Below are 14472 nucleotides of genomic sequence, written 5' to 3'. Positions count from 1 at the left end.
TTGTCAAGGCAAGCTTGGATTACTACATTTTTTCTGAGGGGGAAATAAACCACCACCAACAACAACAATAACAACAACAACAAAGCTCTATGACTGAGAGGACGTAAATGAGCTTCTGTCATGCTGCTGCTCCCTGAGCTGGGGTGCTGTGCAGCACTCTTACATCCATCACCATAATCATGCAACACCTGACCTCCTGCTTAGAAAAGCCACCTGATTACCAGGTGAGGCATTCCAGGTTTTGTCTGTTGTAGCTCTCGCCTCCAGTTAGTACTTGTGGGTAACCTCTGCTCCTTCTTCAGGAAGGTGCAGCCAGAGCTGCCCACAGACAATAGTCATGACCCATACTCCTTGTCTCTCATCAGGGTGTCATCAGCACTCTCTATGCCTGCTTTGGAGAAGTGGTTTGCATGTACTTGATAAGAGCCCTATAATCATCCCCAGTGGTGAAACTGGCTCCAGTGGGGATGAGGCAGCTCCTGCAGGTGATGCAAATGAAAGCAATGAGAAGAGGTAAGATGGAAAGGTGTAAACATCTGCTCCAAAGTAATCCCCTCTTCTCTGCTCTCTACATTACCGATGACCCTCCTACCAACCCTGGGGTGTGTCAGCCAGACAACCACTGGTGTGGGTACATCTGGCAGCCCTGCTGCCCAGCAGAGCAGTGGGGCTTTGCTGGCACCTTCTGTTTGCAAGGCAGGAGCACAAGCTCACCCACTCTTCCCCCTTCTAATCTCTTTCACATCTGTTCTATCGTGGGCTGTGTTGCAACAAGCAGAAGCTACACTTACCTTCGCCTTATGTACCAAAACCTGCCTGTGTGCAGTCACAAAATTCAGCAGTGTGAGGAAATGAGAAAACTGACACCAAAGAAAACCAGTGCAATCACGGAACTTCCCTTTGCTTATCTGGCTGCAAATGTTCCAGCTGGTATGAAGCTTCAGACAGTGACGTGGGCCCAAGATTGTGGTGTTTTTCAGTTTTTCAGTGGTTTTCTTTCTTTTGTTTGGTTGCTTGGTTGTTTTTTTCTTTTTAATTATTATCTTATTAGAGACTCCATGCATTTCAGTTCTCCCTTCTATACACTGACTTCTGCCTGGAGCAGTGTAGGTGTGCCTCATGCAGCTGACAGGGACTCCCTTACACACCTTTGTAGCTGCTCCATCAAGCAATGGGCTCCCTTATCCCACGTTGTTTGCAGTGAAGGACCTACCCTGGACTGCTGGTGGCTTTTATTCATTTCAAACACTTTAATGACTACAGAAAGTACCAGGTAAAAATTAGGTGACTGCCACCTCCACTAAAGCAGTTTTTTGCATACAAATTAAATGTTGACAAGTGATAATGGCAGGCTTGCTTCTGGACTCAGAGCCAAAGGCAGAAGACTACTGCCTAATTGGGAAAAACAGCAGAAAATGAATTAAATAATAGGGATGAGGAAGATATTTCATTAGCTGATCACATATGCCAAGCAATTCATCTTCAACATTTGTCACTTTTCCAACATGAATTTTAAAAGTACGGTGCTTTATCAAATGTGTGAGGCTCTTCCAGAGTGAGTGGTGACTGACCACTCACAATGAGTTCATTAAAGAAGTTTCACACTAAAAAGAACAAATATTGGTGGAGATTAATTGATTTCCTGTTACCATACATTCAGTCTGAATGATGTAGCTGAGATGCTTTAGTTACATCCACTTCATCTAAGTCAAGTGCAGCCTTCAGTGTGCTATTCATTTAAGTTTTCCATGAGTAATGAGTGTTAGAATAAAGTTAAATACTATAACTGTCCAAGCTGTCGTTCCAGCTTTTCCTCAGCTTGCCCTGCATTCTTTGGCTAAGAGCAGATCTTATACCAAGCCACTCTTGCTGGAAAGTACTGAAGGTTCATTCACATTTCTCTGTCCCCTCAGCTTTACCAATTACATTTTCTACATGCACCATGTCATCCTCATTACTTGCACTCACTGGATGATTTCTGATGGCTGAAGAATGAGAGAAAGCTTTACAGATGCTTTCCTCAGAGCACAAGACCTCTCCATCCCCAAGTATAGCAAGTCAGGAAAGGAAGGTAAGAGACCAGCATAGCTGTACTGGGACCTGCTTGTCAAACTGGAAAACAAGAAGAAAATGCACAGGCAGTAAAAACTGGGAGAGGTCCTGTATGAGGAGTATGAGGATGCTTGTGTAGGGATGTAGTCAGAAAAGCCAAGGCCCAGCTTGAACTAAACTTGATGAGAAGAACAAGAAAGTCTTCTACAGGTACCTCAATAAGAAAAGGAAAGTCCACAAGGGTGTACCACCTCCTCACCCCCCTACTCCCTCTCCCTCCCCTCCCCCCCCACAGTAGTGAGTGACACAGGCAAGCTGGTAACAACAGGCAAGGAGAAGGCTGAGGTGCAGTGAAATGGCATGTAAATTCAGGTCCAATATAGCAGTGAGCTTTCTGTATGGGAGAGGAGCGTGCTCTTGCAGTGCTTCTCTATTCTCCTTGCAGCTGGATCTGAAATGTGCTGCTTGCAGCTTGCATTCACATCTGTCTGCTGTGGTTCTGTGCCTCTCTGTGTCTGCAGTTTGCACTCTTGGTAGGGATGGCCTTTGGGCTGTTCTGTTACGTTTTCATTTGAAGAGAGAAGTGCAAATGTTTAATCTCAGAGATCCAGCCCTCAGGGAGCGCGCAAAAGGGCAAGAGTTTGGGCAGCATGTCTTCCCATCCCACATAGCCATGTGCCAGTCTGAAAGAACACAGACACAGCAAGCAGTGCAGCTCCAGTGACCCTTCTGTGTGGCTGTCCCAGGGTCCTTTCTCCTTTGGTTTCTGATCCCAAGAACTTTACACGGCATGCCTGGCACGAATCTGATATCTTAAAGATTATTAGGGACCCTTCAGTCACCAGCTCAGTTCTTAACTCTGGGTTACATCATCTGAAGATGGAAAGTTCTCCATTGTAAGCTCTGGTATCTAAAGGCCAGTTTGGAGGGGAGGCAACACAGCCTGCATCTCTGGTACAAACTAATTTTGTTTTGGATTTTAGTGTGCAGGATTGTAAATATTTTAATTGCATTAAATTTCTCCTTTAATGAACAAACAGCTATATAATTACAGGAGCATATTCACATCTCTGCTGTAATGGTTGTTTAAGCATTTTAATTCTGCACTATGTTTGCAGGGTTGGACTCCTCTCTGAGAAAGTAATTTTGGGTGCAGAACAGTTCACAAGCCCTTACCTTAGGAGTGTATTTTCCCTTTAATTTACCCAGGAATATTGTGAAAGTTTGGGTATGTGCCCAAAGCCAAGCTTTGTCTTTCTGTCATTTGATTACCTTGTCTGCACCTCCCTAAAGCCCAGAAGCAGATGGTCAAAAGCAAATTTCCAGCCTTCCACAGAAGGCCTGTGGCTGTAAGTTCTCTGCTATTCCTTGGTAGATCACATTATTTGGTTTTATAAACACTGAAGTAGAAAGCACTCAGATGCTGCACTTAGCAGCGCTGGTGTCTGGCACAAGATGGGCTGTATGATTTTGTACTGACACACACACCCACTACCACTTCCACTCAATGCAACTTCCTTGTGTCTCACCAAGTAACAGCCTGTTCTTGTCCAGTAATGTCTTCATCTTCCTTTTCTCCTGCTGCCCTTCCAGCAGTGACCATTACACATCGCTTTGCCTATGACGGTCTGCTGCATCTTCAGTCCTGCAGTGTGCTACAAACTGCACTTTGTTAAGAATGGTCTCAGGATGTGCATCCTTTCATGCCAAAATCAGTTTTATAGTTTTCTTTTGTTGTTTCTTTAAATACTACATATGATTTCTTTAGATACAATATTAGCCTAATTAATGAGTGTGAGAAGAGAAACATTTATCCAGTGCCCCTTATTTCCATAACATACACCTTTCAGCAGTTTTAACATTCTTGGCACAACACATATGGAGCTGGAAGGAATCAGTGGCCTGAGAGCAACTCACATCATATTGCTCCATAGGTTTGCATATAGAGCAGTGAAACAAAAACACAGGAGCTAAAGCACTGAGGTATTTTTTTCCTGGGCTTGATAGCTTAAAAAATGAATGAATAAATCACCGCATTGTTGAATGAAATGATGCAAGTATTGTGCCATCTGGCTCAGCAAGGAAGTTACTCACAACAAGTGTTTTAAAGTGAAAATTGCAGTGACTGTCCACAAGCAGTAGCAGTAGACAGTTTCAGAAACAGTTTGTATCTTTAGTTATAAAAAAGATGTTAGCCCTTCATCCTACTGAAAATGTCAGACATGTATGTGTTGAATTTCTTGTTCTGTGAATCTAATGTGACCTACCAGGCTGTCACGGACTGAAGCTTGTACAGATGGAATCCCTTGCTGTCAGGCCCAGTTATTGTCAAGTCCACCAAAAAACCTTGCTGGTCATTCTCTTGTACTTCTTCCAAAACACAGGAATTCCCAGTTTCCTCAGGTCCTGCCCAAAGCACCTGGCACAGTTTAACTGCGATGGGCTTTGCCCAGTGCCAGGGGATCTTGTAGGCACGAGGAGCAGATGGATGTTGAAACTGAAAGGGACAAAGGAAATAGCCCCTGGTCTCCTGTTAGCACACTGGAGTAACCATTTATACTGTCAAATACTGCTGAGATTTAGTAAGTGCTTCAATAAGCAAATGATGGGAGGCACCTGTTAATTCTTCTTCTAAAGCAGAATTATTTTCCTTCTGACTTGGGAAACAGACATATGAGCCCAACTTTTCCCTCATAACTGTCAGTTTCATCAGATTCATTTTGGAATAACAGATCTAGCTGAAATCAGAAATAGAAAGCACCAGCCATATTTCAGACAGTGGATCCTATGTTAATTCTTTGTTGTTGCTTTGTTTTTTATTTTTGAAAAACAGAAGTTAATTTACTTATTTGGCTTTTAGATTCACAGTCGATATAACAGAAGATGGATAGGAGATTAAGTGTGGATTCCAAGGGGAGTTTTTCAGAGATTTTCATATGAGCAGTTTCTGTGGCTAATGGAGTTACTAACAGTACATTTAGGACTTGATTAGTATAGGCATTATAAAAAATCGAAGTGTGAAAGTTGAGCAGAGACCATAGGGCAAATGGGAATTAACTTGCTCAGGTAGACAGTTGTAAGATGAAAATTCAAGGCAGTAGCTGGATCTAAACACATTCAGGCAATGACAGAGTGCAGAGGTGAGTACGGAAATAGGGAGATGTAAATAGCTGATGGCATAAACAGTGCCAAGCTTGATTATTAGTTGAGAAATACATGGAAGAGATGGGCTGGCAGGGAATCAATTGCCCATTCATTCCTTATGCTGATGAGCTGATTACTCAGTGGGCTTTTGTGAGAGGAATCCATCGCTCTCCACTGTGCTGTGTTTTTGGGGAATCAAACTAACTGGGAACAGCTGGGACAAAGTTTGCAAGTGTTTGGTCATTGGTATAAAACAGATGAAAGTCAGTCTGTATTGCTTGTAAAGTAATTTTCCAGCTGGTGGAAGTATGAATTATGATAGGAAAGGCAAATAGGATCAGTTATAGGATTATATTTAGAATAAGAGGGATTAATGCATGTAATTTTGATGCAAAATAATGAACTAGACAAATGTGAGGAGCAAAGGGGGAATGGCAGAGGAGCAGTGAAAGCAAACCAAGATCATAGAGGGTACATACAGATGTGGCCGAGTAGACGGAAGGGAGGGAAGTAGATGAGAAATTTACTGAGGGTCATAACAAAATGAGACTTTTACAAGAGGTGGTGAAGTCCTGTGCTCCAGTTTTGGCTTCTATTGACTCCATGTGAAGATGAAGGCAGTGAAATGTCTCTGATAGGCACAGCAGGTCTCCCATTGGCATGAGGGGTTCTCTTGTTGTGAGGGAAAGGTTTGGGATCAAAGAGTTTGCCTGCCTGAATTCTTTTGAACTCATCTGTTGCCTGTAGCCTTGCCAAATAAGGCAACACCATGGTTAGCCTGTGCAGGCAGTTCTACCCCACTGTCAGAAGCTTCTTATGAATGAGATCAGAGACAAAAATTTCAGTAGTCTTCTCACAACAAAGTGGGAACCCTAAACAGAGCCTATAGCACTGGGGAGGCAAGAATTCTGGCTCATGTGAGGGCTGAGCCCCATAATTTGCCAGACTGGACATACTGTAACTCTAAACCCATTTCCAGATTAATTACACAAAATCTGCAAACCACTGTAAAATCATTTTCATCTGCAGAAAATATATTATGGTATTTCCTCTTCTTCTCAGATTCAGTGAAAGCAAATTTTCACATTCTCCTCTGAACAGACATTGCCAGGAAAACACTTTTGAATGTGATGTGTGTTATTCTCCCATAATTCAATCCTGTACTCTGAATGCCACAAGTGTCTCTGTTATTTTGTCTTTCATTAGGCTGTGAACTCAGATCAGGAACAGTGTCTCCCCATGCACTTGCAAAGTACCAGGAAAACCAATGACTGTGTGCTGTGAATGATGAATGTGAAGCTCACTTGACCGCAGACAGTGTAGGCCAAGGGCAGTTCTAAAAAACAACTGCCTGATGAAATACTTGTGTTTCTTTGTGACGCTGAGTTCAAAATGCTGTATAAGAACCAACACCTTGAAAGAAAATAAATATTTCTATTCTTCATTTGCTTCAGGTTTAGGAGAGGGTGACCCAAGACTTCAATTAGGGTTACATCTATTCCAGAGTGAAGAACGAGCAAAGCAAATAAGTAGGCAGGCCTGGGAACAGACTTCTCAGAATGATGCAAAGATGATACACAAAAAACTTACAGGAACAATGTGTCCTAAGACACCTTCTATTTCTATGAATGTAGATCAAGTATAATAATGTGAGATTTTTAAATGAGTTAGTCTGATGGAGACCTTTATATTGCACATCTTTACTTCCATATTCCTTGCTCTCGGATTTCTGGTTATATACTGCTGGTTAAATGCTGCTAGCATTCTTCTTCTTGATATTTCTCTGGCTTGAATAACTTCTGCCATTACAGAATCAGTCTTGTCTGGAATAGAGGAGTCCTATTTCTATGATTTCACTATGTGTCTTTATGAAAGAAACATGTACCAGTCTTCAATTTGTTTTTGTTTCAATCTATATAGGACTTTCAGGACCCATTCCCAGATACAAATATTTGAGATTTTCAGTTCTGAATATCCTGTCTCAAAATACCCTGCAATATTAACTTAAAATTCCGTGCTTCAGTAGGAAGCCTCATGAATACCTGAATTAACTGAATACTTATAGAAAGCTGATACATGCAAAACTCATCCTATGAATTACACAAATGTTACCTAAAAGTGATCCTCACATGGTGCTTTCCCAGATTTTTACATGTATGTTACCAGTGCATCCAATGATGTGATTTACGTTGGAATGGTTTTATTGGTCAGTTTTTGCAACTTTGGTCTTTTTTCTTGATCAAAGAATTTCCATTTTTCTCCACTAGAAAACAGACACATTGAAGACTGCTTCGGTGTCCTAAAGATGTATTGAATCGAGCTAACACAGTATTTTCTGGGTAAACTAAGCACGTGAAAAGTGATCTTGCTTTTTTATTTAAAATTAGACAAATGCTCATGAGCTCTGGGTCTGCTTCCAAGTTGAAGAGAAGTAGTTTTATTGATTTTAGTGCTCTCGATAAATTAGGAACGTGCTGAGAAAAATGCTCCGCTCCCATGAGTTTGGAATTTATTTTCAAACTGAAGGGAATGTTTGCTGTGTTTACTGTGGTATTCAGGCACTGGGTTCCTTTCATCTTTCTCAAGATGCAGCTATATACAACTAGAGGATGCAAAGACAGTGAAGCATTTGTTGCTTTGTTTGTTTTGTTTTTGCATATACTGAAGGTTTTATTTCATCACCCACTTTCATGGAAGAATAATTCAGAATTAGTTCAAAGTAAAGGAGGCCTGAACTCCTTCCTTCCTCTAGCTCAGCAGAAACCAACATTTTTGGAAGATTTGCAGAGGAAGGAGTGCAATGAAAAATGATCCCACTGAGTCTGGAGTCCAACCTGTCATTGATGCAATCCACACAAAAAATCAAAGCCAACCTTCCACAGACATTCTTTGACTGAGATGAGCACCACATGCAGATTGAGGAGCAGACCTCGGTGATTACATTGCTCTGGTTGTGATAAAAGAAGGCAGCACTGGGAGGGATTCCCTCTGCTGGTCCTGGGGGGCCACAGTGATTCTTAGAAGGTCATCCTGCCTCTCTGGTCTGGGCTTGAGAGTGAAGGAGAGCAGTGTTGTGTAGATGAGCAAATCTATCTCATTTACCATTTCATGTTTTGAGAATGAATGAAAACAACTGAAAATCTGTCTCCACAACATTCTCATATAAATTATTTATATCAGGATTGTTTTCAGCCCATAGAGACTGCAAAGCAGTAAAGGTTCATCCGATCCCACAGGGATGGGCTGGCTGCTCTGATGGGGCACTGCCTGGGCTCAGCTCCATGCTCCCCCAGCAGCCCGTGCAGGCAGGCAGCAGCCAGTGCCTGCAGTCCATGCAGCCCCAGCACAGCACAGCCGGCGCACAGAAGGCTCAGCAGGTGCCGTTTCCCCCTCCTCCTCCTCCCAGCTCAGCACCCCGCAGTTGTCTCCACCAACTCTCCCGTGCAGCGTTAATGTGAGGGAAAACTGTGGCATCACCATGGTGCAACTCTGACTTCCCCTCATCCCTGATCAGTTCTCAGACAGGTGTCAAAAGAAACATGATTTCAGGAAAAAAGGGCATTAAGATGTCAGTATAGAGACAAACTCAACTTAGACTGTGAGCACATCTGTATATTCTTGATTATCTTTTTAAGAAAACTAAAAGAAATATTCCTGAGTGCTCCACTGGAAATAGTCAGCAAATAAGATTCAGTGTTCATGGAAGAAACCTCTATTATCTCTGAAACAAGTTAGCATAGCACGGGCAGTCAGCAGCCAGTGCTGCATTTACACACTTAGAATGAGAAAAAGAAAACCTGAAATTTCACACAGCATTGAAAAGAAAACTATTTTTGATATCTTAAGGCAGATGCTGGGTCGTGGTCTGATGTGTTGTGGTTCAGAAATAAAATAGGTCTTTAAAAGGAACAACAGCTCTCTTTTCTCTGGAGGAGAAGTTCAGTGAATCCTTTCAATTTCCAAAGGCGTAGAGGTCAGACTGCCCCGTGCCCTCACTGTGTGCTTTCTGCATGAGGCTGAGATGACTTGTGTGATCTCATAGGCATGGGCTGCTTTAAAGACTGCTTTATGCAGTACATTCTGCCTGGAAAAGCAAACTTACTTTTAGTATTCCTTCACACATGATTTTGCACAGACGGCTTCCCAGGGAGTTGAACTCAGCCTGCGCTGTGAATGGTTTGAAAAATGTCTATTATTTAAAAGTTTCATTGTTAGAACTAAACCCGAACTGTTAAGAAGGAGCCTCAGCCACAACCAAGAACAAGTTCAAACTCAACAAAAAGAATTGCTGGCCATCTCTCCCGTTCTTGTCTTTTAAAGCTACAATAACAACAGAAAAACAATAAAACACTTTCCAAGCTTGGGAGCACTTTAGCATCAGTCTTGCTGACAGGAGCACCTTCCTCAATTATATTTTCATCATCAGAGAAACTATGAGCCCACTGTAACTGGATAAAAGCCCTTCAAAATGAGAGCTTCCTTCAGTGTCTCACTCCCAATCAGAGGTGCTTCCACGTGGCAGCCTCCAGACCTCACAGTTTATAACAACACAATGACACTTAATGACATTTCTCATCGCATTTCTGTCTCACATGGGGAGTGCACCACTGGAGGGGATGCACTAGGCCATGTGTGAACTGACTGGAGAAGAACTGGAAATACGTCATCACTGTTTTGTTTAGAAAAGTACTTCTGACAAAAAATCACAGGTTTTTTGTGACTTCATAGAAAGATTTCTTTCAAAAATATGAAGTAAGACCTGCATAAAAACTTGAACAAGATAAGCATGATTTTCAGGTTAGTGAAAATCAAGCACATTAATAGACAGCTCCTGGTTTCTGCATACAGAGCTGATTTTCTCTCCGTTGTCTCACTTGAGGGAAATTGAGCAATAAATGATGGGAACCAGTGGAGAGCATCCTCCTTCCAGGGCTGCAAACTACATTTGTCTCAGTTGTGCACACAGTCTGCATTCACACTGTGGTGACTGCTCACCTGTGAGTGTGCAGTTCAAGTGCTTGTCCGGATTTATTTCTTGGTTGTTAATGAGTATTCAGTTTAGTTGTTTACCTGAAATGCAAAAAGTAGAGATTGGAAGTATATTGTCATGTGCAAAATTATTGAGGGTGCACTGGATAGATGCATAATGCAAGGGGCTTTGACTGGTTTGCCTACAGAGGAACCCACATTGGTGATTCTCTGAGCAGCAGCAGCAAAGCCTCACATGTGGAGGCTGACCAGATTGCAGAAGGGGAACAGGATACAAACAGTTTGAGGAGCTGCTTCACTGACATTTCCAACACTGTTTTGGTAAAGGCCTTCGCTAAGCACAGTGACCTGAGATAAGCACAGAGTCAAGTTTAACATGCCTGAGAGGAGGATCTGGAGAGGAGGATGTCAGAAGTGCTCCAGTGTTACCATGATGACTGGCTTCCCACTTGCCCCCCATTGTAGTTGCACTGCTTGGCACTGGAAGGCACCAGCCTGGAGCTCCGGCTGCAAGGCTCCGCCAAATGCAGGAAACAACAGACACCCAGAGACTGGTGAAGTACAGAAATCTGAATGCTGAATTCAGATTCAGGAAAGAATAGGTCCTGTTTCACTGGGTTACACAGCTTCTGTTGGTTAATAATATTTATTGATATCCTTGTTACCGGAAACAGAGAAGAAGAGCGATTATCTTCTGTGGAGAAACCTACACTAGGGAACCTGCTGTAGCAGGGGATTTGGTCTAGGGGATCTCGTGAGGTTCAAATGACTTCCAACCCTGTTGATCTGGGATCTCCCCTGGCTTCAGGAGGTGACTCTGGCCTTACCTCCCAGAAGTCAATACAGCCATGGCTGGGAGCCTTGTGCTGCAGGCAGCAAGGTATGCAGGTGAAGCACAGCTGGTCTGACAGCTGCCATCACGCTCCTGTCCTACAGGGCTGTCTCCTTACCTACCAGACCACTCTGTGCCTGCAGGGCTGCCTTGGTTCAACACCCACAGGCTCCCAGCCAAGCCTTTCTCTGTTGGCCTTTGAGAAATATTCCTGCCTCGTGCACATGTGATTTTGCAACATGGGGTAGACAGCAGTTGCTCCTGCTGTTTTCTCTACAGCATAAGCTCACCCAAAGGAGCCAGAGCCCATGCAGCTGAAGAGGCTGCTGCACATGTGGGCATCCTAATCATCATTGTTAGAGCCCCTTTGAGCTGCTTGGATCGAGCCATCTGGCCTTTTGCTCAGAGGACGTTCAGACCACCGGTGGCTGAGGGAGCAATCAGCAAAGGGCTGTGTGATGTCAGGTGCTGAGACTTTGACATGACCGGCACTGATCTTCAGCTTTGTTCCCTCTGTGGCATTTCAGCACTAAAATGAGTTTCTGCATATGCTGCAAATTCTTATGTTTCCTCAGGAGCAGTAGTTTTGATTTTCCATTTCTGTCCAAATGATTTTCCAGGGACAGTGTGTTTGGAACATAACCTGTGGGGTGGCACATGAGGAGCACAGCATCCATGGGAAATACCACCCCATTTTATTTTAAAGAAAGGCCCGGGCAGCTCCCACCTGCTTAGTAAAGAGCGTCCCCAGGAGCTCTGTCCAGAGATATGCCTCCAAATTGAGGCAGTGCCGTGGCTCAGTGGCCATGTGCCCACCCTGGGCAGCTGAGAAGGGTGGAGTCGGGCAGCCCATTTGTGACATCAGCAGGAATGCATTGCATGACAATGCAGGGGATGGGTTTAGGGCCACAGGCAGGCAGCGCTGCTGCATTTTTGACCTGGGCCAATGGTGAGTGCAGCAGCAGGGGAAGGTCGGGCTGGACGAGGGATGTGGTGCAAACAGCGGCCCCTGTGGGAGCACCACGGGCAGTGCTTGGAACTGTCCCTGCCAGCGCTGGCCTCGGTCCCTGCTGCCACCCAGCTCCCTCGTACCCACTGCTCCTACCTGAGCACAGGGCCATGCGGCTCCTGGCCCCGCTCCCTCCCAGCCCCACTGAGCCCCTCTCTCCCATCTCTTGCAGATCATGGCTTTGGTGTTTGTTCTCGCATTGTTGGTGCGGGCGCTAAGTGTCAGTGTCAATACTGATGTGCTCATGCTCGAGAACGTGCAGCGGCGCGAGGTTGATCTGCAAAAGCACATGATACCTCCGCAGCACGAGATTGAGCAGAGGAATGAGCAGCAGAGCTGGGTGGACATGTCATCTCTGCTCTTTGCTCTGCTGCAGCACTGGAAGATCTGTTTCAGTATGGGACTGATTCTGTTGCTCTTTTGGAACATGGTGCAGTCCCTAAAAATGAAAAAGCGTGATGAAAGCAGCAGTGAAAATGACAGCTCCAGTGGCAAGGAGGAGGCATCGGGAGTGAAGGAAGAGGAAGAGGAAGAGGTGGAAAAGGAGGAACAGGAGGAACATCAGGAGGAACAGGTGGAACAGCAGGTGCAGGAGGAAGAGGAACAGGTGGAACAGGAGGAACAGCAGGTGCAGGAGGAACAGGAACGGGTGCAGGAGGAACAGGTGGAACAGGAGGAACAGCAGGTGCAGGAGGAGCAGGTGGAACAGGGCGGACAGCAGGAGCAGGTAGAACAGCAGGAGCAGGTGGAATTGGTGGAAAAGGAGGAACAGGAAGAAGAGGAGGATGACGAGGAAGAAGACTTCAAAGATTCAGCACTGACAAAATTTCTCACAAGGCGTGCCCTGGAAAAGGTGGAAGGAAGGGCCACCAGGTGCCCTATAGTGGAGGAGCTGATGAACGAGCTCGTGCAGACCTTCAGATTCATCTGGTCCAACAGCTTCTTCCCGGTGCTGCAGCCTGCCATTGGGGTGGGCAGTGCCTTTGAAGGCTGGAGTCCCCAGGAGTGGGACAATGTGTACTGCCTGCTCGTGCCCATAGAGCCTCCCCCCGGGCACACCTTCCTCCTGGAGCTGGGAGATGAAGGGCACGGGCTGGCAAGGAACTCCCGCGTCCGCGTGGAGCTTCAGTGCATGTGCCAAAGGGAGAAGCAGCTGGGGAATGTGCTGTGCTTCCTCCACCACCATGAGGAAGAGCTGAGCCAAAATCAGGACCCCAGCCTGCTACAGACTCTCTGCACTGACTCCTACCTGGATGTGGAGAGAACTGTCACCTGGTTCACCGTCCAGGTGGCAGCAATCTGGAAGACCACCCACCACGCGCACGCCTACAGCCTGAAGGTGCTGCCTTCCAGACGCTCCTGCAAGCTCCAGCTGACAGAAGCCTACAGCGGGGAAAAAGTCCTCGTCGAGCTGCTGTTCGGGGTGCAGCAAGAATACTCGGACATCTACCTGACCAGCCAGAACACAGACGCCGGCTTTACGCCCAGCACAACATGGCCACAGAGCTGTGCTGTGGCAGAAAAGAAGTTCTTCCAGCACACGGCCAGGAGTACCGGACAGGACAGCTCCCACCTGCACTGCCTGACGTTGCTTGCCAGCATCTTAGTGGGCATGGGCTTTTCCACCTATGTCATCAAGACTCTTGTCCTCCACAGTTTGGTCATCATCCCTTTGAAGAAGTGGCGCAGGAAGTATTTCCTGAATCGGATGGAGAATCTCCTGCGGTACCTGCGCTTCTGCCTGGATGAGAAATGCCTGAACCACTTCTTCCTTGGCAGCAAGTCGGTGCACAGCACGATTGTCCTGCCGCAGTCCTTCCGATCCGCCAAGCCGCTCAACCTCTTCCAGCACCTGGAGGAGGACCCGGACGCCCACTCCATAGCGCTGCGTGAGTTCAGGGAGCTGAGAGATCGCTACATCAGACTGCTGCTGTTCGGACGCTGAGAGAGACCTTTGTCCGAACCCTTCTCTTGTTTTGGCTGCAAGCTCACATCCTGTGAGCAATAAGACTCTGAGACCTATTTAGGAGGCCAGAGGTGGCTGTTTCCTTGTGGCAGTCAGTGTCACGTTGGAGAGAGCTTACCAGTGGAAGATCCGGCCTGTGACCAAATGACTCCATCTTGGTATGGGAGATCTGGGGATGGAACCATTGTATCTTGTGAAGGCAAGATGCAAACAGATGCTTCCCTGCTCCCTCTGACGACCATCTCTACTGAAGATCAACATCTGAACTACGAGTCATGCTGGAAACCCAGTGGTGACTAATTCTCTCTTGCTTTCTACAAAGACTCTTTGCTTTTATTTCCTATCTCTTTTCTATCACCCGACTTCCCTTCCCCATTTCCCTAAACAACAACAACTTTTAATAAACTCTTATAAACTATATATCCTGTTGTGTCTCAATCTCGCCGTCGTGTGTACGTATATTGAAAGAATATAGAGGCC

The 14472-nt window shown here is 45.4% G+C and overlaps 1 protein-coding gene and 1 long non-coding RNA gene across 2 annotated transcripts; one reads left to right on the top strand and one right to left on the bottom strand.

Moving 5' to 3' along the window:
• Window positions 1-9011: 9011 nt before the first annotated feature.
• On the bottom strand, window positions 9012-11810 carry LOC146752442 (uncharacterized). The gene is made up of 3 exons (XR_014940622.1): window positions 11745-11810; window positions 10192-10266; window positions 9012-9280 (listed from the first exon to the last, which is right to left on the bottom strand). It is a non-coding gene; the product is annotated as an uncharacterized LOC146752442 (long non-coding RNA).
• Window positions 11811-12005: 195 nt separating this feature from the next.
• Window positions 12006-13989, top strand: LOC146752441 (inositol 1,4,5-trisphosphate receptor-interacting protein-like 1). The gene is made up of 2 exons (XM_085531877.1): window positions 12006-12080; window positions 12199-13989. The coding sequence occupies exons 1-2, from the start codon at window positions 12006-12008 to the stop codon at window positions 13969-13971; spliced, it is 1848 nt and encodes a 615-aa protein (XP_085388003.1). The 3' UTR covers window positions 13972-13989.
• The last annotated feature ends 483 nt before the right edge of the window (window positions 13990-14472 follow it).

This window comes from Coturnix japonica, unplaced genomic scaffold, assembly GCF_054131305.1.
Source record: "Coturnix japonica strain WE unplaced genomic scaffold, WE-NBRP24 Scf045, whole genome shotgun sequence".
Taxonomy (NCBI): Eukaryota; Metazoa; Chordata; class Aves; order Galliformes; family Phasianidae; genus Coturnix; species Coturnix japonica.
This window is presented reverse-complemented; position numbering and strand designations above follow the sequence as displayed.

What these genes read in the sequence shown, in the direction of transcription:
- LOC146752441 (XM_085531877.1), top strand. Translation starts at nt 12,006, where the DNA reads ATGTGGTGCAAACAGCGGCCCCTGTGGGAGCACCACGGGCAGTGCTTG. An exon ending in CCCTGCCAGCGCTGGCCTCG is followed by an intron (nt 12,081 to 12,198) that starts GTCCCTGCTGCC and finishes CATCTCTTGCAG; the next exon opens with ATCATGGCTTTGGTGTTTGT.